This window comes from Myotis yumanensis, unplaced genomic scaffold (assembly GCF_028538775.1).
Source record: "Myotis yumanensis isolate MYYU_CA2020_CCGP unplaced genomic scaffold, mMyoYum1.0.hap1 SCAF_11, whole genome shotgun sequence".
NCBI lineage: Eukaryota > Metazoa > Chordata > Mammalia > Chiroptera > Vespertilionidae > Myotis > Myotis yumanensis.
The window spans coordinates 41,781,935-41,803,446 of NW_027223762.1; the positions used below are offsets into that span (position 1 = coordinate 41,781,935).

General features: G+C 48.6%; 1 protein-coding gene across 4 annotated transcripts in view; it reads right to left on the reverse strand.

Annotated features, from left to right (window-relative positions):
- The window catches only part of ADD2 (adducin 2), a 96,480-nt gene that overhangs the window by 13,463 nt on the left and 61,505 nt on the right, over positions 1–21,512 (reverse strand). For all 4 annotated transcript variants that reach the window (XM_070429430.1, XM_070429427.1, XM_070429429.1 and 1 more), the window contains exons 5-14: positions 17,791–17,942; positions 17,277–17,357; positions 14,306–14,455; positions 12,761–12,904; positions 9,944–10,042; positions 6,501–6,677; positions 4,722–4,979; positions 3,839–3,958; positions 2,639–2,728; positions 590–737 (exon numbers count right to left, since the gene is read on the reverse strand). In XM_070429430.1, coding sequence (XP_070285531.1) covers positions 590–737; positions 2,639–2,728; positions 3,839–3,958; positions 4,722–4,979; positions 6,501–6,677; positions 9,944–10,042; positions 12,761–12,904; positions 14,306–14,455; positions 17,277–17,357; positions 17,791–17,942 — 1,419 coding nt within the window. The remainder of the gene's footprint in view (positions 1–589; positions 738–2,638; positions 2,729–3,838; positions 3,959–4,721; positions 4,980–6,500; positions 6,678–9,943; positions 10,043–12,760; positions 12,905–14,305; positions 14,456–17,276; positions 17,358–17,790; positions 17,943–21,512) is intronic.

The window sequence follows — 21,512 nt, forward strand, 5'->3', positions numbered from 1 at the left end:
AGAATGAATATCTATCTGAGAATCAACAGAGAGAGTTGGGCTTAACTAAAGATTCTGAAATAAAGGAGTGAGAGAAAGACATAAAGAAGTCAGCGAGTGGAGAGTTTTGACTGCCTAAAATGTTTATGCCAGACCTGAAAGAGAATGAACTATTGTCACTGTTATAATGATCTATTATAGCCAACATTTATCTGGTGGTTACAGACCTACACCATATCCACAGGCACTATTCTAAGCATTCTGCAAGGATTAACTCTCTCCACCCAGCTGAGAGGGTCGGATGAAATCCTGAAGACACCGTGTAACTGTTAGGCATTGAACAATGAGGGTCATTATTGTGATTAATAGTATGCTAATAAGAATATTATTTGGTGATTGGGAAGGCAGATCAAGTTGAGGATATGATGAGAAGAGAGAGAAACAAGTGAGGATTAAAATGAAACCAGAGGCTAGATTGAGCCCGGGGCCCTGCAGGCAGTGGGAGGAAGCCTGGGTTCCAGGGCTGCCCATTGCTCTGCTCCCTCTCAGGGCTTCCCTAACCTCTCCCCTCCCCTCCACCTGGAAGAGCCTGAAGCACTGGATTCTTTACCTTCCAGTTCTAGTTTCTTCCTCTCCACCTCTTTCTTGTATTCCTCCAGCTCCTGGTCAGTGAGTTGGCTGAAGGGGTTGGGCACCGTCTCTTCTGACTCATCTTTGGTGTCCGCGTCACCCTTGGCCATCAGCTGGCTGTCTGTAGACTGAAAGTTAACCACAGAGTGTGTGTTGCTCTCTGAACGCTGGGGCCGGCCCGAGCTTCCTTTCAGACTCATGTGGCTGCCAGTGGCCTGGCTGGGACAGCGTGGCATGCAGCTCCTCGGAAACAGCACAGGGCCTCAGGGTAGGACTTGTGCACCCCTCCCTACAGCTACCTCACCCCCAGACCCGGATTCTTTGCCACTGCCTAGATGAATGCAGAGGATCCACCCTCTTCCCAGAAAATAAAATCAAAGGATGCTCCCAAGCAGAAGGAAGACACACCTTTATTGCAATCGTGCCTGTGGACGCTTGCAAGCCATCCCTATGCAAGTACAGTCAGCAGCCCAAAGTCAGTCAGCCAAATCCAGCAAGCAAAGCTTGGCTCAACCCGCTTCATGCCAGCTATTCCCACCATACCCCCCTTCCCCCGCCCCCCTGCCCCCCGCCAAAGCAGCACAAGCTGCAGCACACAGCAGTGAAACACACAACAGCTTCAGCGTTCTCAGTCCAAAGGGTTGGTCCTGTTTTGCACACAGTCATAAATGACAAGGGGACCAAGGTCCTGAATCTCGTATCTTCAACGGCCTGTACTGAGGTCCCTGTGGGGACATTGGCAAAAGCACCGTTTCACCACCTCTGGGGAGCCCCTTGCTCTGGGGCGCTCACCAGCTGGGTAAGCTTGTGTAAGCTTCAGGGACCCTTTGACCCCACTAGCTCAGGACAGGTACTGAAGTTCAGCTCCACACTCCTTTTTCCTAAGCCAGCACCCTCACCTTGGCCTTCGTGACTGCAGTGCTGTGACGCTGAGGAGGAGCCAAAGCCAGGAAAGCCCAGGGGAGGGGAGCCCTGAGCAGCTGGCTGGCACCACGCACGTCAGGCCATCCTTCTCATGAGCTCCTTCCAACGGAGGGCAGCCCTGGCCAATCTTATGGAATCATGGGGCTCACAAGAGAGGCCAAGACAGGATTCCAAGAAGAGCGACTCCAAGGAGACCACTTGGTATAAATGGCAGAGTTTTTCACAATTTTGCTCATTGTCTTGAACTCTCACCTCCCCCCAGTGTCATGCAATAGTTCCATCCTCGACCCTGTGGCACATTTGGTGTTCCTCATTTTGGCTGAGTTGGGGGGCGGGGGGAGTGGGATGGAGATGATTTGATGACATAACCTTCACATTTTTGCCAATGGCCACCCACCTTATGGGCTGCAGCCTGACCAGAAATCACTGCCTCACCTGTTCGCTCAGCAGAGAGGAATGATTCCTGTTTCCCCCTTTTTTCCTGCCAAGGAAGATGCCATGCCCACCGCTAGTTTGCAACGAACAGCAATTATTTCCAACATGAGCCAGAATTCTGACCTTGACCCCCTTTGCTAAGCACTAGACAAACACTGTTCTATCTCAAGCACAGAAACGACGACTTTATACTTTCTCACTTTATGTGGGTTTGTGTGCAACTACCTGCCCCCTCCCTTCTGTAGGAGCACTGGTCCTTATATACACGCCTCCCCTCTGAGAGCATCTGAGCATCGTCCCAAAGCTACAACCTCACGATGCCGTATCCATGCAGAGGCCAGAAAAGCTCAGGGCAGGCAGGCCTGGGAGCTGCCAGCCACATTTCTGTGATCCCCACTTTGCAAGATGCTAATAGAGGGCAGAGTGGAGTTCCATGGGGGAAGCATGGACGTCAGCAGGCTGGGCAGTTGCTGCCCCACCCAAGGCCCACAGGGTGGGGCAGACACTGTCCCTGGTCCTCACAGCATCTGTTTTGCAGCAAGAGCACCAGCACCCAAGATCACAGGGGAGTGGGCACGAGGACTCAGGGGTCCTGCTGCCCAGCCCCAGGCACTGCAGACTCGGAAGGCAAACACGTCTCCCCTCCAGACAGGGGCCGCCTCTGCTGTACCGGGCTTCTGCTCTTCTCAGCGATGACGCTCGCCAGGAGCTGGGACTGGGGCCCCGCCGACTTCACATCCTGTCGGTTTTGTTCGCGAATCTGTGTGGAAAGGGAGGGGGAGAGCAGCTCAGTGTGCAGTGTCAGGCTGGGGACTTTGGGAGGGGCATCCCCAGGGCCTACTGGTGTCCAGTGTGGGCTGTGACTTGGGTCTGAACAGGCCCTCTAGCGGTGGAGAGCCTGTCTCCCCTATTTCCAACACAGCCTGTCCACTCTGACACGGTCTCCTTGTCTGTTTCAGAGTGCATGAGCGGGTTAGGTACAACACCCGTCTCATTGACTCGGAGAAGGTACCCGAAGGAGGCGAAGAGTGAAAGGAGCCATCTTCAACCCTGGAGGGAGATTCTCACATTTTAATATTCCTATGAAGCCCCTTAGGGGTTTGTTTAAAATGTAGAATCCTGGGGCCAGCCCACACCTACACAATCTGAATCTCTTGGGGGAGGCGACCCAGGAATCTGCATTTTAGACAAGCACTGCTGAGAGGCCGCGCCCACACACTGAAACCCAGATCTGGGAGTGTATCTCCCAGTGTATGGCGGTCAGCCATAACTGCAGTTCTTCTTTTTTTTTTTTTTTTTTTTTTTAATATATTTTATTGATTTTTTACAGAGAGGAAGGGAGAGGGATAGAGAGTTAGAAACATCGATCAGCTGCCTCCTGCACACTCCCTACTGGGTATGTGCCCACAACCAAGGTACATGTCCTTGACCGGAATTGAACCTGGGACCCTTGAGTCCGCAGGCCGACGCTCTATCCACTGAGCCAAACCGGTTAGGGCCATAACTGCAGTTCTTAACATGACATTAGAAATGTAAGTGAACTGTAAAGCAGAGGTGGGGCAGTAAATACCAAGGATTTTGAAATCTTGGCCAAAAAGATAATAGCATAAATAGTGTAAACTTAATTAAAACTCAATTTGTGGGCAGATCTCTTAGACACATCTAATGCCTGAGGCAAGCACCTCTCCTGGAGGAGGGTCCGACAGGGCCACCTCAGTACAGCACTCGGCACAGTGCCTGGGACAGAGCCAACAAACAGCAGTTTCTTTCCTGTGAGAGGCAGCAGGGGTGTTGGTAAGTCAGGTGCATCCTCACCCCGCCCCCACTCTCGAGGGAGAAGGGATGGAGAGACAGCTAGCTAGCACCCTACCTTGTTCCGCATGTCCAGCACTTCTTGGGGGTCGGTATAGAGAGGCACAAATTGGTTTGGGTTCTCGATCCGTATTGGCATGCCACTGCTGGATTTCTCCACCTCGTCAGCCTTCATCCACTGGACACACACAAGGTCAGGCGGATGAGCAAAGAATAAGGCCCACGTGTCCTCCCCAGTGGTCGGCCCCATGGGATCTGGGCCCACTGGCCCACATGTAAGGTCAGCAAGCCTCTACATACATGTTATCTCCCCTCTGTGACGTCTGTCTCCCAGAGCAGGAGGGCAAAGAAGGCCCCAGGGCAGGAGCCGTAAAGAACACGTACGAGTAGGGGTCAGCCCCTTGGTAACCAGCGCTGACAGACAGGTGGCCACTGGAGCTTAAGTATTAGATGACTCCATGTTAATTTGCAGGGCTTCTTCTTCTTCTTCTTTTTTTTTAAATGAAAAGCTATTCTATTTGGCTGCCAGCTACTTTAATGTTAATGAAAAATCAAATTAAGAGTTAGGATGTGTGTGTGGCGGGGAGGACAACGTAATAGAAATGAATATCCCACCCACCTACTGGGTTTGCATCAGATGTGCACTTCAAATGTTGGATACCCATCCTTGAACTTCCCAGGATTCCCTTCTTGATGTGGGAGCAAGAAGCAAAAATCAATTGCTCCTCGCTTTTGTGCTGCTGGGGGTGACCTGGTCCAGCCATCCTCTGGACCCCAAAACTCAGTGCAGGGGTTCAAGAAACAGGTGACCAGAGGCTCTGTGGGCACGAACAACTGCTCCAAATAGTAAACCCTAAGGGGGGCTTATAGACCATAAATGTAACCAGGCACTCTCTACCCACCCTGTCTCCCCCAGCAGGGCCTCCCTCTGCCCGCCTTACTGTGGTCTTGGGCCGGGGGCTGCCCATGCTCCTCTGGACCTCGTCAGCCACGTTGACCCGCAGGTAGGTGTTGGGCGTGTTGAGCCAGCGGGTCTTCTCCTTTTGCTGCTTCTGGGCGTGCTGCCGCAGGGCGGGCACCGGGGTGCCGTCCTCCTCGAACACGAAGGCTGTGACTGTGGCCGGAATCTCCACCTCACTTTTGTGTTTGGTTTTCTCTTGAACAAAGGGGTGGCGGTATGTGTAGCCTGTTCTGTAGCCCTAAAAAGGACAAAAAGAGAACCACTTCATGTGGGGGAAATGGTGTGTATGCACCTGCGCGCCCACCCCCTCCCCAGGCACTTCACCCCCTTCTATCTAATGACCGGGTTTAAACCTAAATCTCCACAGCACAGCCTGGACCTCCTGCTTCTCTGGTGGGTCTCGGAATTGGTCCTCTCTTGGTGCCCCAACCTCTCCCTTCCTCCACCCCAGCGAGTCCTCTGATCAGGGCTGAGAAAACTGCTGGAACCTTGTGAGCGTGACAGGACTCCTTACCTAAACACAGCTCCAACCCTGCGCTGCCGCAGTGGGTCCCAAGCCTGGCTGCACATTGGAACCACGTGGGAGCTTTAAAAATGCTGATGCGGGGCCCACCTCAGCCCTGCCCGTTTCGTTGGATGTGGTACCATCTGGGCTACAGGATTTTTAAGTTTCCCAGCGGGTTCTGACAGTCAGCCCTCCCTTCCTCAACGCAAAGGCTCCTTAACTATTTCCTAATGTCCAAACTCTGACTACAGGACATTTCTGTCTCCTAAGCAAGACCATGTCCCACGAAGGCGGAACCGAGTGCCGCTCAGTGAGAACGAACACCCGGGAATCTTGGCGGCTGACGGAGCAATTCTTAGCTCTGCCTGTCTTCTCTAACTCTGTTTTGCTCTTTTTTGGATTACTAGTAAAACCGGATGTTTTAAATTACATTGAATGGCCACTCGAATCCCTTCCTTTGTAAATTGTTTGTGTTCTCGGTTCATTTTTCTGCTGAGATGTTTTTCTTTTTCACACTGATTTGTACTAACTCTTTACAGTGCATTGACTATCATCGGTGTTGCAAATATTCACCCCCGTAGTTTGTCGTGTCACTCTGCTTATGGTGGGGGGAGTGGTTTAGAAAACTGCAAATTTTGAATTGTAATGTAATCATAACAGTCAGTACCTGTCATCATGACCTCAGACTTTCCTGCCATGCTTGACAAAGTCTACCCAGGACAAGAGCATCAAGAATGTTAATCTGTTTTTTAATACCTGTAGGAGTTTTTTTATGTTTTAATTTTTGATAAATCAGGGATTTGTCTTGCTGAAAGGAATGTGGTAGTAATCCACCTAAGTTTTCTTCTCCAAGTGGCTAGCAGTCTAGGTTTTTCCCACTGCTTTATAAGACACCTGTTTGCCCTGTTAAACGCTTCTGGATTCTCGAAACTGCCGCACTGACTTGCCTGGCCGTTCTGCACTACCGCTCCTCCGTTTAGTTACGCTTTACCATGTGGTGGGACGAGTATCCCTAATTTCTTTTTTTATAGGATTTTCCTAGACATTCTGAATTTCACCTGGAAGACCATTTCGCTAAATCCTCACACATTCCCTGTTTTTAAAGGAATTACACCGAGTTTATTGGTTAATTTGGAAAAGTGACCTCTTTTCCCTATGGAAGCTTTCTAACCAAAAAATAAATTATAGCTCTTCACGGGTCCTGGGGCTAAGCCTCAACAGACTGGCCTCGGAGGACCATGGCAGGAGACTCACCAGGTTGTCCAGCATCCTCATGAGGGCCTCGAACTCGTGTTCCCCCAGCCGGCTCTTCTGCATGGGCCCGAAGGTGCTCCCCGCCCACTGCACAGAGCCCACCTCATGGGGGCGGTGTTTCTCCTGCTCCAGGAGGATGAGGTTCTCCACTCCCCCGGCGCTGGACAGAGCGGACACCTGAGGCAAAGAGCAGAGGGCCCTCCATCGTGTGTGTGAGCACGCACATGTGTATACACACGTACAAACACACACACACACCCCTCTGCACACTTACCTAAGCTCATGTGTGTAACGGAGAGTGGGGATAAGGGAAGATTAGGAACAGAAATGGGCTGGGAAGCTGAGCTGTATTTGGCTTTTTCCTCCCAGAGGAAAAGCCACCCCCAATCTGTTGGGCATGCACCCATTCCAGGGAAAGAGCTATTAGAAGTTCCTTTCTTAATGCCACTTCTTAGAGATTATAGAGGACGTAGCAAGTGTTATACCTTAAGTATAAAACAGTATAGAAAACTGAGAGTGACCTGGGTTACAGACCAACTTCAGACTGTGGTTGTTTCTGGGGAAAGTGGGAGCATGGGATTAAAAAGGGCTCTAACGATGACATAAAGTCTTGTCTGTAATATTTTATTTCTTTAAGAGGAAAAGATCTGAAGCAAAAAGGCTGTTAGTATTTGTTAAATCTGAGTGGTGGGTATCAGGTATATGCTATTATATTATTCTCTGCATTTTTCTGTGTGTTTGAAATTTCTCCCATTTTTTAAAAAAAAGTCACTTGAGAGAAAAAGGCTGGCTTCCAGGCCATGAAATATGAGTGCAGCTCAAGGGACTGAATTAACAGGTCAAAGGAAGAATTGTGTTGTCCACGATGGGATCAGCCAGTCAAGGAAACCCAGAGGAGACGAGGGAATGCTGACGGCGCACAGCCGGGCGCTGTGCAGGGGGACGCAGCTCTCACCGGCGGACTCAGAGTGTTTGTCCCACTGTCAGGCTCCATGGGGAGGGGATGATACAGGTGGTCACAGACTTTGAGTGTCAGGGCAAGAGGTGTGTGTATACAGCAGGTGATTTTAGAATGATCCTAAACACATTCATCGATCTAACTAATTCCCTTATTTCTAAGTCCATGCTCATCTAATAGTACATTCTGTTTACTCCTCATAGCTGCCACTCGGATATAATTGGTTATGATTTGGCTTCCTGGGCAAGTTCAGCTACAGAAAGTAGCTGAGCCAGGAGTTTTGTGCTGTGTATCAATACACTAGATTCTAATTGATATTTGATATCCTGTGTAAGCCTGCTTATTACAGAGGAGCAGCTTCTACTTATAAGCCTTCAGAGTTTCAGTTTTGGTGACAGTTGTATTTTTTTTACTGAAAATGAAAGGAAACAGCTTGCTGATGAACACAGGTCTATGAGCCCATGAGGACCCAGACATGCCCTGGAGTGTTAAAGTCACCAGTGTAACAAATGAGACTTCTTGGAAGCAACCAGGCCACCTTCCCAAGGAGACACCATCACCCTGTAAAGAGGAGGAAGCTAGAACCCTAACTTTCCACGCCCTTTATATCCAAGACGTGCCCAGTGGAAGGCTCTATTTTTAACCCTGGGAAGACAGAGACCTTAGAGGTCATCTATTCCATCCTCCCTCCAACAGTAAGAGTCACGGTCTGATTTCCCGAGAAGGTGGCCAGCTCCATGCTTGGGAGGCACCCATTGTACAGCTGTCCAAGTGTTAGAGGGTCGCCGTGAGTTGACATAGGTGACAGTGAGCTGAAATCTACTAGTCCCAGTTCTGCCCTCTGCTGCCATGTTTGCTAACTCTGAAGTCCCTCACGCCCAGCACGCAGGCTCAGCACACGGAACGAGCCCTCACAGGTAGTGCATTCCACCTGGCTGATCAAGTTACCTAGTTCCCTGAAGAGAGGTCCTTTCCCACCAACCCTTACTGCCCCGAGAGAGTACAAGGCGGTATCATATTTAAGAACACAGACTCAGGCCCCAGGCTGCCCGGGTTTGAATCCGGGCTCTGCCACTTACTTACTGTGTAACTTTGGGCAGTGATTTGCCCTCTCTGTGCCTCAGCTTTTTTTATCTATAAAATGAAAATAGTACTACCTATCTCACAAGGTTTATTGAAGGTAATATTTGTAAAGCACTTAGAATAGCACCTGGTAAGATGGAATGCAATGTAAGAATTTATGACAAATAAAGTATGAGGTTTTAACATGGAAGGTTGAGAAGCAATATCCCCTGGTACACGTCATTCGAGGAGGAAAAGAGAACTGCCCACATCCTTGCAAGAGCTGCCTCCTCCCACCTCTCTCATCCTCCATTGGTTTCCATGGCGATGGGTAGCAGATGGAGAACTGCCCGAGCTTCTCCCCATCTGCCTGTGAGCAGAACAGGGAGCTGCCTCTCTCAGCTGGGGATGACCCAGTTTCCTGGAACCTCAAACTATTGGGGAGCAAAGAGAATACTGTCCCAATAGAACAAAAGAGGCTCCGAGTCTCGAACCACTAAAATGGCCACAATCACAGTTGCTTGTTTGCCAAAGTCACTGAGGGAGAAAACTAGACCCACAAAGGAGAGGGAATTTCAATGCTGGCTGTTCAACCAGCAGTGACCCGGCCAGATGCTGGATCCCAACAGCATCTGCACTTTGCCAGGTATCGTCCATGCCTTACACCTCGGGGCTAACCTTGCTGGGCTCCCTTCCACCCCTCCCAGCTTCATTCCTCCCTCTAGAAGCCTCCCTGCCCCACCAGTTAAAAGAAGCCACTGGAGCTTTTCCTAGGTTATCTGCCTTCATCGCCTGATGCGCGTAAACAAGGTCACATCACACCAGTCTTGACTGAAAAGAGTGACAGCTGGCAGAGCCAAGAGAAGCAGCTAGTGAGCTGCCAACAGTGCCATCCTGCCTTTGGCTAAATTGCACAGTGCCCATTTCTGAGGGTCTGGAGCCTGGAAGAGACACCCTTCACCATTGGGGGGGCGGGTAGTTAACATGAACATCTCTCTGCATTCATTCTTAGGGCTGTGCTATCTTTGCAAAGAGATAAGAACTGTTTCTCATGGCAGCCTCTTCTTCAGAAGGAAGGTAGGGAACTCTTAATGAGCTCGGGTGTGGGGTAGGGAAAATGGGCATATCAGAGGCTCTGCCAGGTTCCTGCACCAGTCAGGGTCAGAGCTCAGGGCCAGTGTCACCGGTTAGGGGGCAGGGGGGCCACGACATCAGAAAGCACTGCTTTGGCTACAAAATTGCTTCTAAGTGTGAAACTTGAAATGAATAAGGTGGTGCCAAAGCAAAGAAATAGGGCCAGGCTTTTAGATGGCTAGGCTCACAGACCTCCCTGAGTCACAGCTAATGGCGGGGGTGAGGGGTGGCCTTTGCCCACCGGCCACTGTCAGAGCTGCTCCCCAGAGTCCCCAGAGGACCTGCTCACCTGTATCTCACATGCAGCCTGCAGGTGGAAGATCTTGTAAAACGCCTCCTCCACAGTGTCACCGAGAGCAACCACGCCATGGTTTCTTAGCACCAGGATCTGTAGAGGAGCAAATGGCCAATTAAAACTTTAAGCCTTCTAGTTAAGAGAGAGAGAGTTTCATTTTATTCAGATCAAGTTCCATATCCAATCCCGGAGCACACACCCCTGCAATTCCTTGTTCCTTCTCCCTACACAAACATCCAAATGTAACATCACATGTGATTTGAACCCTAAACAATCACCCTGAGAAATAGATGTTTTTTAATACTGAGACTAAGTAATTTGGTCGATTTCTTTGGGCAAAATCTTTGGGGTTTTAGGCCTTGGAGAGCTTAGAAGTCTAAGAACTAGTATTTGTGTTAAAGTAAATGGAATTATTTGATGTCCAGTATGAGGATTCAACCTCAGAAGCAACTTCTTGCCCTGTGAGTTAGTGAACCTGGGAATCAAAACCCGAGGGGGTGGCTCTCTAAGAGGCAGCTCTGCAGAAACAGGTGGGGAACCTGAGTCCCTGATGGCCAGTCACGTGACCTCTCTGGACATTGGCTTCCCTCTCCATAAACTCAGTGAGGCCTGGGCAGCTCTATGAATGAGGCCCTAGTGATCTTCTAGTCTAACCCACTGGCTTTATGAGAGCGGAAATAGAGGCCTGAAGAAATGGAAAGTTTCCCAGCTAGTTAGAGGCAGAATGGGAACTAGCCAGAAAGCAGCCAGATTAGGCTGACTCACTGTTGGTGCGATGTTTCTGACTCGGGGGCGGGGGTGGGGGGGGGTGGGGGGGGCGGGGAGGCAGGCAGATAAAAGGAGGGGAAAACCCAGAAGTAAATTTATCCCAAGAGCTTGACTCTCCAAGGTCCAGGTGCCAAAAATTCTTCTTGGTTGGCTTTATGCTCGAGAACTCTCTGCAATCAGCCAATGCCCATCTGGGAGCTGGGGCACAGACCCATGTATCGGATCTGTCCCTGCAGACCTGGGCTGAGGCCTGATCATCACATCCTCTCTCGCTGAAAACAGCTGGAGGTTTCCCTCTCAAGTGCCAGAGAAATGGAAAGAGGTGATGGCTCTTGCCCACTAAAGATGCTGCAGAGAACAAATGCCCATCATTCCCACTCTTGTAGCAGCTCATGGAGGTGAGCAGCTCATCCCTCTCCGGGCGCTGTTCATGAGGCTTTAGAGCAGTGGTTCTCAACCTGTGGGTCGCGACCCCTCTGGGGGTTGAATGACCCTGTCACAGGGGTCACCTAAGACCATCGGAAAACACATATATAATTACATATTGTTTTTGTGATTAATCACTATGCTTTAATTATGTTCAATTTGTAACAATGAAAATACATCCTGCATATCAGATATTTACATTACGATTCATAACAGTAGCAAAATTACAGTTATGAAGTAGCAACGAAAATAATTTTATGGTTGGGGGTCACCACAACATGAACTGTATTAAAGGGTCGTGGCATTGGGAAGGTTGAGAACCACTGCTTTAGAGCAGTGGTCGGCAAACCCATTAGTCAACAGAGCCAAATATCAACAGTACATCTTCAAAATAGACTCGCCCAGGCCGAAAACCAACTTCTGCGCATGGGCCACGAAATTTTTGTGGAAGAGCTACACTCAAGGGGCCAAAAAGCCACATGTGGCTCACAAGCCGCAGTTTGCCGACCACGGCTTTAGAGAATGTCAGGCGAGAGTGGCAGGGCTTTCTCCTCTGCGGCAGAGACCGGAGGACGGGGACTCTCAGATGGGAAGTGACGGTGAGTACCTTTCGAGGATGGGAGCAGGCGTCAGCAACCCAAGTTCAGCTCCTAAACTTCCTGTGCTAAGCTGACCACCCCCAAATATGTACTGTTATGAAATAGGTCATTAGACTTTAACCAAACAATAATGAGGTTCTGTTTTCCTCTATCAAGTTAGAAAAAAGTGATAACAGTAAAGTCTGGGGAGACCACAGAGAAGCAGCATTCTCATACACTAGACGTTGCAGGGCAAACAGAACAATTTGGCCAACGTGACTTGGAAATTTTAAAAGGTGCATCTGTAGACCTAACTGGTTTGGCTCAGTGGATAGAGTGTCGGCCTGTGGACTCAAGGGTCCCAGGTTCGGTTCTGGTCAAGGGCATGTACCTTGGTTGTGGGCACATCCCCAGTAGGGAGTGTGCAGGAGGCAGCTGCTCGATGTTTCTCTCTCATTGATGTTTCTAACTCCCTATCCCTCTCCCTTCCTCTCTGTAAAAAAAATCAATTATATATATATATATATATATATATATATATATATATATATTTTTTTTTTTTTTTAAAGGTGCACCTGTAGAAATTTACTCTAAGGAAATAATATACAAAGATAGATGGGAAAGGATTTTCATAACAGTGTTGTTTATATCAAGAGAAAATTCAGAGAAAAAAACCCTTCCAATGTTCAATCATAAAGGACTCTTCAGGTAAATGGTGGCACAGTCATTCGCTCAATGAAATATATTCTAATCATTTAAAATAGTGACGTAGAAAACATTTAATATCATACAAAGGTGTTTACTGTATACTGCTAAGGGGGGGAAAAAGGAGGATATATTATTTTATGATCCTAGTTTTATAAATATATGTGACCATATTTGGGGAGTGTACCAAAATCTCAGGGTAGTGCAATAGAGAGAATTTTATTTCATTTTTTATGTATAACTTTTAAACATCATCCAATGAACACGTGTCACTTGTAACATCATCTTTTGATAATCCCCCCTGAAACATCTTCCCGGAGCAGCTGAGCCAAACCTTGCAGGTGGGTCCAAGGCACTTCTGCAGGTTGATCCGATCCGCTTCCTGCTCCATTTCACCATTGAAGTTGTAATAGGCCATGTCCCCCACCAGCAGGGCGTTGTGGGAGACAGGCAGGAGGCCCCACTTCATGGCTGACACCTTCAGAGAGAGGACAGAATGGTTAGCGCCTGTAGCTCCCCCAGCGCCTTCCCGCAGAGTGGCACAGTCAACTCTACTCTAGGGATGGGTGCGGGGACCCTTTGACCCTCCACTTGGCTGTGGTCTTGATTTCTGGCTGCTTCCTCTACCATCCTTCCATCACAATTTTCACAGCAACCACGTCAATATATCACCTTCTAAAACTGCTGCAAAGAATGACTCGAGAGAGCTATACCACTGCCAGCCCCCTGCATTGCTCTTGTCCAAGGACTCTGGGAAGAGGCAGGGGGTGGTGGAGTTGGCAGCAGGCTGGGGCAAAGCAGGGCCCAGGGTCCCCTGGGGTGGGTTGGTGGAGACCCTCAGCCTTGAGGTCAGTGCAGAAACAGCCACAACTCCTCACCTACAGGGAGGCCCATTGTAGAGCCGCATTTTTCTAGCAACGAGGCAGTAAGAGTGCCAGGGGACAGGGTTAAAACCCTATTGCAACCCCATGCCCCACGCTCTGCCTTTTATTTAAAGCCAGAGGTTTGGAAGAGCCTCTTGGCCTCCTTCACTCATTTTGCCCCAGGAGTAAGCCCAGGCTTGGCATACTTGGCACAAACTCATCATCCAGTCTTGGCCCAAATTCTGGAAGGCCTCTGCTCGTAATGAATGGGTTTTGCTGAGAAAACCAAAAACCAAAAACCACAGGCCAGTGACAAGTCTGCTCTGCCCTGTAGGTGTGTGGCCTGTGGGGTGGGCACGATGGGGTAAAGGTTGAGAAACCAAAACTGCTTGCCTGCTGTCTTTCCAAGCGACGTTGCAGCGTCCTCGGCATACATGGAGAAATTACCCAGAGACCCCGAGGGAACAACCTGCTTCTTGGGGGTGTGTGTGTCTTTATTCTACTCTCTCCCAGTTTTCCTTGCCCCATCCCCAGATCTCAGCCCACTCGGGCTATGAAAAGTGGGCAAGTCCAGGCTCCCAACATCTTATCTTCTATCGCGATCTCTCCTCACCAGAGCCTGGGCTGGGGAAAAGGAGTGGGGGCAGGCGCCAGCCCTCAGTCCAACAGGGTGAATAGAGAGACGGAAGAGGAGGCATCACCTGGTGCGTGGTGCCAGTGTGCGTAAGTGGCAGGGTGGGGGGTGCAGTGGGGCAGACATCACACATCTTCACCTTCTTTCCCCAGACCAAGACTTCTGCAGTCAGAAAAATGGAGAGGTCTAGGAACCCCACAATGGGGGGTCCTTCTCCTCACTTTGGTGTGAGTTCCCGGAAATCTTTCCAGATTAAATGATGGGATTGTTACTAGCTTGGGGGTCTTGTGTCTTAACTCAGGGGGCATCTCAGAGAAGCAGGTCCCATGGGTCTGCTGCCGGCCTCAGGGAGCGAAATGCTGGCTGGAGAGCCGACACTCACCGCGGCCGTGGCCGGCGTGTGCAGGTGGATGATGCAGCGCACGTCGGGTCTGGCTGCATAGATGGCCGAGTGCAGACAGAAGCCCGTGGTGTCCACCGGGAAGCAGCTGCTGCCCTTCTCCACCACCTCTCCCAGGATGTTCACCTTGATCTGGGCCAGGGAAGGAGAGAGGCTTACGGCTACAGGACAGGCAGAGGCCGCTCACGTCTCTCCCCAGAAGTGAGCCAGCACATGGCTACCCACTGGTGTTCATTCATCCACCACATCTGAGCAACGCTGTGCTCGGTGGTGGGGGAGTCTCCCCCGCGCCGCCCCTTCCCTGCCACATACTTGCCCCTGCCTCTGACAGTATACTAGCTAAGGCAACACCTCCTTCTCAGAACACTCCCCAAAGCACCCAACACAAACCCAAATCCTGAAATGAGTCCCCTCCTAACACCACCCTCTTACTGAGGTCCCCAGAGTGCAATCTCCCTGCAGCTGGTATAGCCCAATTCTCCGACAACAGGTGTGCCCTGGCGTTATTAACAAGCTAGAGTTTAGTTTTAAAAATCACAACAGCTTTGGCCCTTGAAATTGTACCACCATGACATTCTGAATGCAGCACACTGGGCAATTCCACAGACTTCCTACCATCCCATTCCAGAAGGCCCAGCAGACAAGGTGGTACCAAAGGAAGGGACAGGCTACTGGCATCATTTGTTTAAGCAGAACCATCAGGAAGATGTTCAACAATCCCCTCTTACAAAATTCATGTTCTACGAATGAACATGACTTCAAAGCGGCTGACCGCTGGAAGTAGCAGCAACACTCCCATCTCGGGTACCTCCCTTCAGCCCAGCTCCCCCATTTCCTCAGAGGTGTGGCCTGCTCAGAGTTTCCTCTGATCTCATGCAATCCTTATATTCGCCTTGGATGTGTGATCTGTTGTCACTTTAAGAACCTCTATAGCCTTGCCTTGGCCAGGTGGCTCAGTCGATTGCAGCATCATCCCATACACCAAAAGGTTGTGGGTTTGATTCCCAGTCAGGGCACATACCTAGGTTATGGCTTTGAGCCCTGATTGGGGCATGTATGAGAGACAACCGATTGATGTTTTTCTCTCTCTCTCCTTTCCTCTCTCTCTAAACTCAATAAAAACATATCCTCAGGTGAGGATTTAAAAGAAACGAATCTACAGCTTAATATAATAGCCACTATCCCATATAGTGCTTTTGTCCAAATGAGAACAGCCCCCTCTTGAGGACAGCACCAGGGGCACAGGTCTTGGTGTGTGGATGGCTTCCATTGAGCAAATTTGAAACACAAGCCCAGTGGAGCACAGGTTGGTTTTCACCCTTCCCCCTCTCACCAGCCAGGCTCTCTTGTGCAGTGCATGACCTGTACAACCATACACAACAGCACTAAGTCTACACACTCACCCTGAACATCTCATGCCCATGACTCTCAAAGCTGTATCTCTAGGCCATAGCTCTTCTGAGCTAGGATAACCAAATGCCAACTGACTTCTTTCCTGAACATGCCACCAGCTCAAACTCAACCCCACACCCCCAACCCAGCTGGTTGCCAGGCCCACTAAGGCTGCTGGACCAAAATTTCCTTCCTGGCTGATTGTCACAGCCCTAACTGGTTGTTGTGATGACAGTTTGCCTCCATATAGTTGTCAGAGGGCAATTTATACAATGGAAACCTGATTGCATCACTCGTCCGCTGACAATGCTTGAGAGGTTCTGCCTGTCCAGCAGAATAAAGCTGAAGTGCCATAAGAGGCCTGCAGTGCCATTTATCACCTTCCCTGCCTTACCTCCAGACTCAGCCACTCACCTGTCCTCCAAGTGCACTGGGATGTGGTATGCATTTGGGCTTGGTGCATGACGCCCTCCTGCTGAGGACACGGTCCCCTCTGCCCAGTGCTTCCCTGCTACCCTGGTCTCAATCTGCTTATCCATAGTGAGCTCCTGAGGACTCCATTCCCTCATCACCATTTCAACCCAGAAGTTCCTCCTTTGCCACCTCTACCTCCTACAGCACCCAGTGAGCCCGGTGCCTCTTCCCCAGGCTCCCCAAGCTTCCTTTGTCCCAGGGCGCTTTTCAGTTGGAGTTTAATCACTGATTGCCTCCCCTTACCCCCTGACTCAATCATGAATGCCTTAAAGACAGAGCCTGTGCCGTCCTTGTATTCATAGTCCCTGTCTGCTCTCCCATGGCCTCCTTGGGTGGCCTGTGCAAGTCACTTATCCTCACTGGGCACCAAAGTTCTCTCCTGCCTGTAAGGTGGCCTTGGCAGTCCTCGAGGCCCAGCCCTGCCCAAATATTCTGTGACTTTGTCTGTGCTCTTTAAACTGAGTACCTGGACTCAACATCTGAGTGTCTCAAGCCTGGCGGCATCTGAGTGGCATGCTCCTCCCCCAGGTGCGACAGCTGGTACATCCGCTGTAGCCCATGTATCTAAGAAACATGGGGCCCTTTCTGCTTCTAAGACAGTCCTTTCTACCGCTTTCCTTCTCACACCCAGAAATCTTTCTTGATTAAAATCAGCTTCTGGAAGTTTCTCCCTACCCCACGTAAAGGAGCAGAACTGAAAGAGGTCCCCGAAGCTGTCTCTAATGGCACCAGCACTAGCCAGGTCTTGCATTGCTTTGGGACAAAGCATTGGCTGCCATTCTAATGTAATGTGTCTCCCAGGCAGAAAGGCCTTCCTACTCCCAGCCTTTATGATACAACCACAGGCTCAGAGACCAGGCCCATCTCTTCCTCCTATTGCACTTGCTGCCTGCACCTCACATTCGGTCTCGTGGTGGCATCATGCTCTGGGCACTCCATTTGTTTTGGTGCCCATGTGTCTTCTTGTCCCACTGGATTGTAAACTCAACGAGGGACAGGACAGCAGTGTATAAATTGGAGATGACCTATCACTGTAGGAGCTGTCATTTCAATAGGAATGAGCAGTGAGACGCTGGACTGTACTCACCAGGCTGGATGCTGTGACTTCACTGCAGGAAACTCCCTTAGGGCTAATGAGGAAGTGGTCCTGCTCCTTGCTGACTCTCATCTGGAGGAAAGACACATGTTCTCAGGGGTAAGAAGGGAGTGGGTCATTTCCAATGACATTCTGCTTGAATCCCCTCTTTCCCTGAATCTGCTACACCCAAATCTTCCTCTCAAGAACCTTTACCTCCCCACCTCCTACCTCGAGTCATGAGAGAACTTGGTCTTTATTTGGAACTAAAGAAATGGAGCTATAAGAAGAATCTCTTGATGGTCAAGGCTAGCCCTAGAAATAGGATCCAGGAGTCCCCAGCTCCTCATCCAGAGAAATGTCCATTGGCCAGGTTATTTCAGGTGACCACAGTGGTTAGAACCCTTGGAAGGGCTCAGCATGGCACCAGCAGTGCCATGTCCATGCCAACAGTCAGGAGTTCTCCCTTTGGATTTTGTGGGGGCCACACACAGTGCCCCACCCCACTCCAAGACCCTCTCCTCACCGTGACGTAAGTGTCACTCAGCTGGGCCCAGCCATAGAGGTCCAGAAGTCGGTAGACACTGCTGATCTTGCACCGCATGAGCCGCTCCCCCTTGGCCAGGTTCAAGGGGTCGGCTGTGTGGAGGTCATTGATGGGCGTCATCAAGGAGAAGTCTGCACGGGGAGAGGGTGAGGACACGGTAGCTCGCAGGGTCAGGGGCTCCCATCTGCCCCTCCTTCCTAGCCCTAGTCCTTTCCAAATCCTCACTGGCACTACAACTGCACAAGATACTTCAATAGGCAGGGAAGTCAACATTCTTTCACCTTTACCCAGGTGAGAAAATCCAAAAGTCCTCTGCTTATTTGGGTAAAAATCGTATTGCTTTAGGTAAAAAATCATGACAAGGCTTAAGGTCACCGAATGAAGGGTTCTCAGAAAGCCAAGCTTACCACACATCCTAAAGATGGGCATTAAATAAAAGCAAGAATAAGTTTCAGGGTTTAAATATGGGTATATTTCATCAGTTAGTTTTCATGAAGAAGTTACTAATCCTTATTGTACTATTTTAACTATACTATGCAATATAACTTTTTCTCTGATTTGGAAACACGGCAAATAGAACACCAAAGTCACCCAGGAAGTAAATTCCTCAACTTTTTCTGACAAGTCATAAACTTCCGGAAGTCAGTGTGGCTGTGTTAGGCTGAAGGGCTTCAGGCCTTAGCAGGCCTCATCTGCTCCCCTCTGGATGTGTCTTTTGGTTCTTTATGGTTTCTCTTTGGGAATTTTGGGGGCTATGAACGGGACTTGGAAATGGACCTAGAGGGTCTGATAGTCTTGTCCTCAGGGCACCCAAAGGGTCTAGGAGTTGACGTCCAGCCTGTCTCATTAACCACGATGACTGCTGCCTACAGGCCTCAAGAAGGCAAAAGGGGGTGTCTGAGCCCCAGCACTTCGATTTGCCAGTGTCCAGGAACCAATAAGAGAATCAATAGGAAAGTGTTCTGACTTAAAATGACATCTGGCTGGGAGCCTCCTGATGCTGCCTCTCCCAGCATCCCATTAAAAGTTTAATGGATTAAAATGCTCTTTGGGAACTTCTGCCATCTCTGTAAGCCTCGCTACTCCACAGTGTGATGTATGTCCTGGACCAGCCTGCCATTAGTTGAAATAATCAGATGGTGTGTGAAGATGAGGGTGGACTGGGTGCTATTGGCCCAACATAAAGCAAGCATGGCAAGCCTTGAACACCCACATCAGGAAAATGCACCCAAAAGGGTGGTACACCTCCAGGGCATGTGTCCAGTAGCTGACAAGGACAGAAGTGGTCCAAAGATCCAGTTCAACAGGCAAGAAGAACAATAAAAAAAACTCCCAAGTCAATAATTTCTAATTCAAATGGACCTGTCTGGGATCCCTTCCTCCTCTCTGTGCATCACCCTGACAAGAAATTGCCTATTAGCTTCACCCAGGGAGCAAGAAGGGAGGCATATCGAAAATATAAGGTCCCCAGACAAAGCCGGGGGGGGGGGGGCGGGGTACTATTTGGGGGAGGGTCTTCAGATCCAGAGTTCTTTGGGTCCTTCTCTTACAAATAATGATGGAGTCCCACTGATGCTCAGGAGGCCAGAATGGGTTTTAACACACCCTATCGCATCCTCCACATCCTGTATCAGAGGCTCCCCGAAACCCCCGCTGTGAAGATTATTCTGCCCACAGTCTTGAGGGCAGGAGAAGGGAATAGAGGGCTCCACAGGAGTCCCCATCCTCTGCCTCCAGGGTCTTAATGAAAAGAATGCTTATTCTGACGAGCTTCACAAAAGTTAGGATCGCTGCCCACCAGGTTTATGACTCAGATCTAGTGGAGCCATTTATTCAAATTACTTAAGAAAACATAAAAAAAAGATGCAAAACCCACCAAACCTCCTGAAAGCTAAGACTAAAAGACATACTACTGCATTAAAAAAGAAAGAATGAAAGAAACAAAGAAACAAAGAAAGAAAAGAACTTCTAAGGCAAATGGAGTGGGACAAAGAACCTCTTGAGCTTGAACTCATGACTGCGATTTCCCTTCTCTGCACTCCCTGACTCAGACACCTGGATGTACACTAATCAAATTTCCAGTCATCCAACTGTCTTCCCGACAGACAAGAAGAATGCTGGCCAGCCCGGTTTCTCTTTCAAATGGAAGAGTATAAGGACAGAGACATGAAAATGATGAGAGAAAATATGATGGATATGGGAGACAAATACCAGAGAGCTAGCATATAGATAATCAGCACTGACCTAATAGAAAACTTCTGGACTGGAAAACAGCATATATATATATATATATTAAAGATTTACTGTATTCGGGAAGGGGGTGGAGTCAATAAAAAGAAGAATAGCCTGGGTCAGTTTTGTTCAGTGGTTAGAGCATTTGCCCGTGGACCAAAGGATCTCGGGTTCCATTCCCAGTCCAGGGCACATACCTCAGTTGCAGGCTCCCCAGCCCCAGTAGGGGTTTGTGTGGGAGGCAACCAATCAATGTGTTTCTCTCACATTGATGTTTCTCTCTCTCTCTTTTCCCCCCTCCTCCCTCCCTTCCACTCCCTCTAGAAATCAATGGGAAAAATATCCCCCAGTGAGGAAGAAGAAGAAGAAGAAGAAGAAGAAGAAGGAGAAGAAGGAGAAGAAGGAGAAGAAGGAGAAGAAGGAGAAGAAGGAGAAGAAGGAGAAGAAGGAGAAGAAGGAGAAGAAGGAGAAGAAGAAGGAGAAGGAGAAGGAGAAGGAGAAGGAGAAGGAGAAGGAGAAGAAGTAGAAGCCTACAATTATATGCTTCCTGACAACATTTCTGAAATGCCAAGGTAAGGGGAAAATCCACATACATCTAGAAAAAAATTTCTGGTTGCCTACAAAAGAACAAAAATAGGTTGTTTCAGATTTCTCTACAATAGCAATAGATGCCAGAAGACAATGCTATAGGAGGTTTACAAAAAAAACCCAACACCACACTAAAATAAAGTAACATAAAACTGGTTAAAGTAAAAGAATCATCAGAAGTATGCCAGTCAAATATAAACAAGGATTAAAGAGAGGTCATAATATTATTATCAAAGTAGAAGTCAAGGGAAAACAATATTCTTTTGGACAGAGGGCTATTTTGTAGGTCATTTTACATAGATTAAAGGTTTAATCCAAAATGAGGCTATAGCTATAAAGAACACTCATGCCTTCAATAACATTTCATCAAGATGTCCAAAGCAAAAGCTATCAGAAAAACAAATAGCAATGAACAAAATTTAAATATAGTGGAAGGCAACACAACTGTCATTTATTATAAAATCAAAAACAATAAATGAAGATATAGACTAAATACTATGCCCTAGAGATAGAGTCTATACTCATATATCATTTTTAAGTGATATTATTAGGCCACAAATAAAATCCCAATAAATCCCCAACACAGACATTAAATAGGCCACGTTTTCTAAACATAATGCAATAAAATTAGACATTATCAACAAATCTTTAAAAGAATGCAAATTCAACCATCTGAAAATGAGAAAATACATTCCCAGAGAGCTCTTAGAATAAAAATAAAATTATAATAGTAATCTCCTACCTAGAAATTAGCAATAAAAGAAATACAATGTATCAAAATTCATGGAATAAGACCAAACTTATACTCAGAGAAAAAGAATTCATAGCCTTAAATATCTTTATTATTGGATTAAATATAAAAATAAACCACCCATTTTATT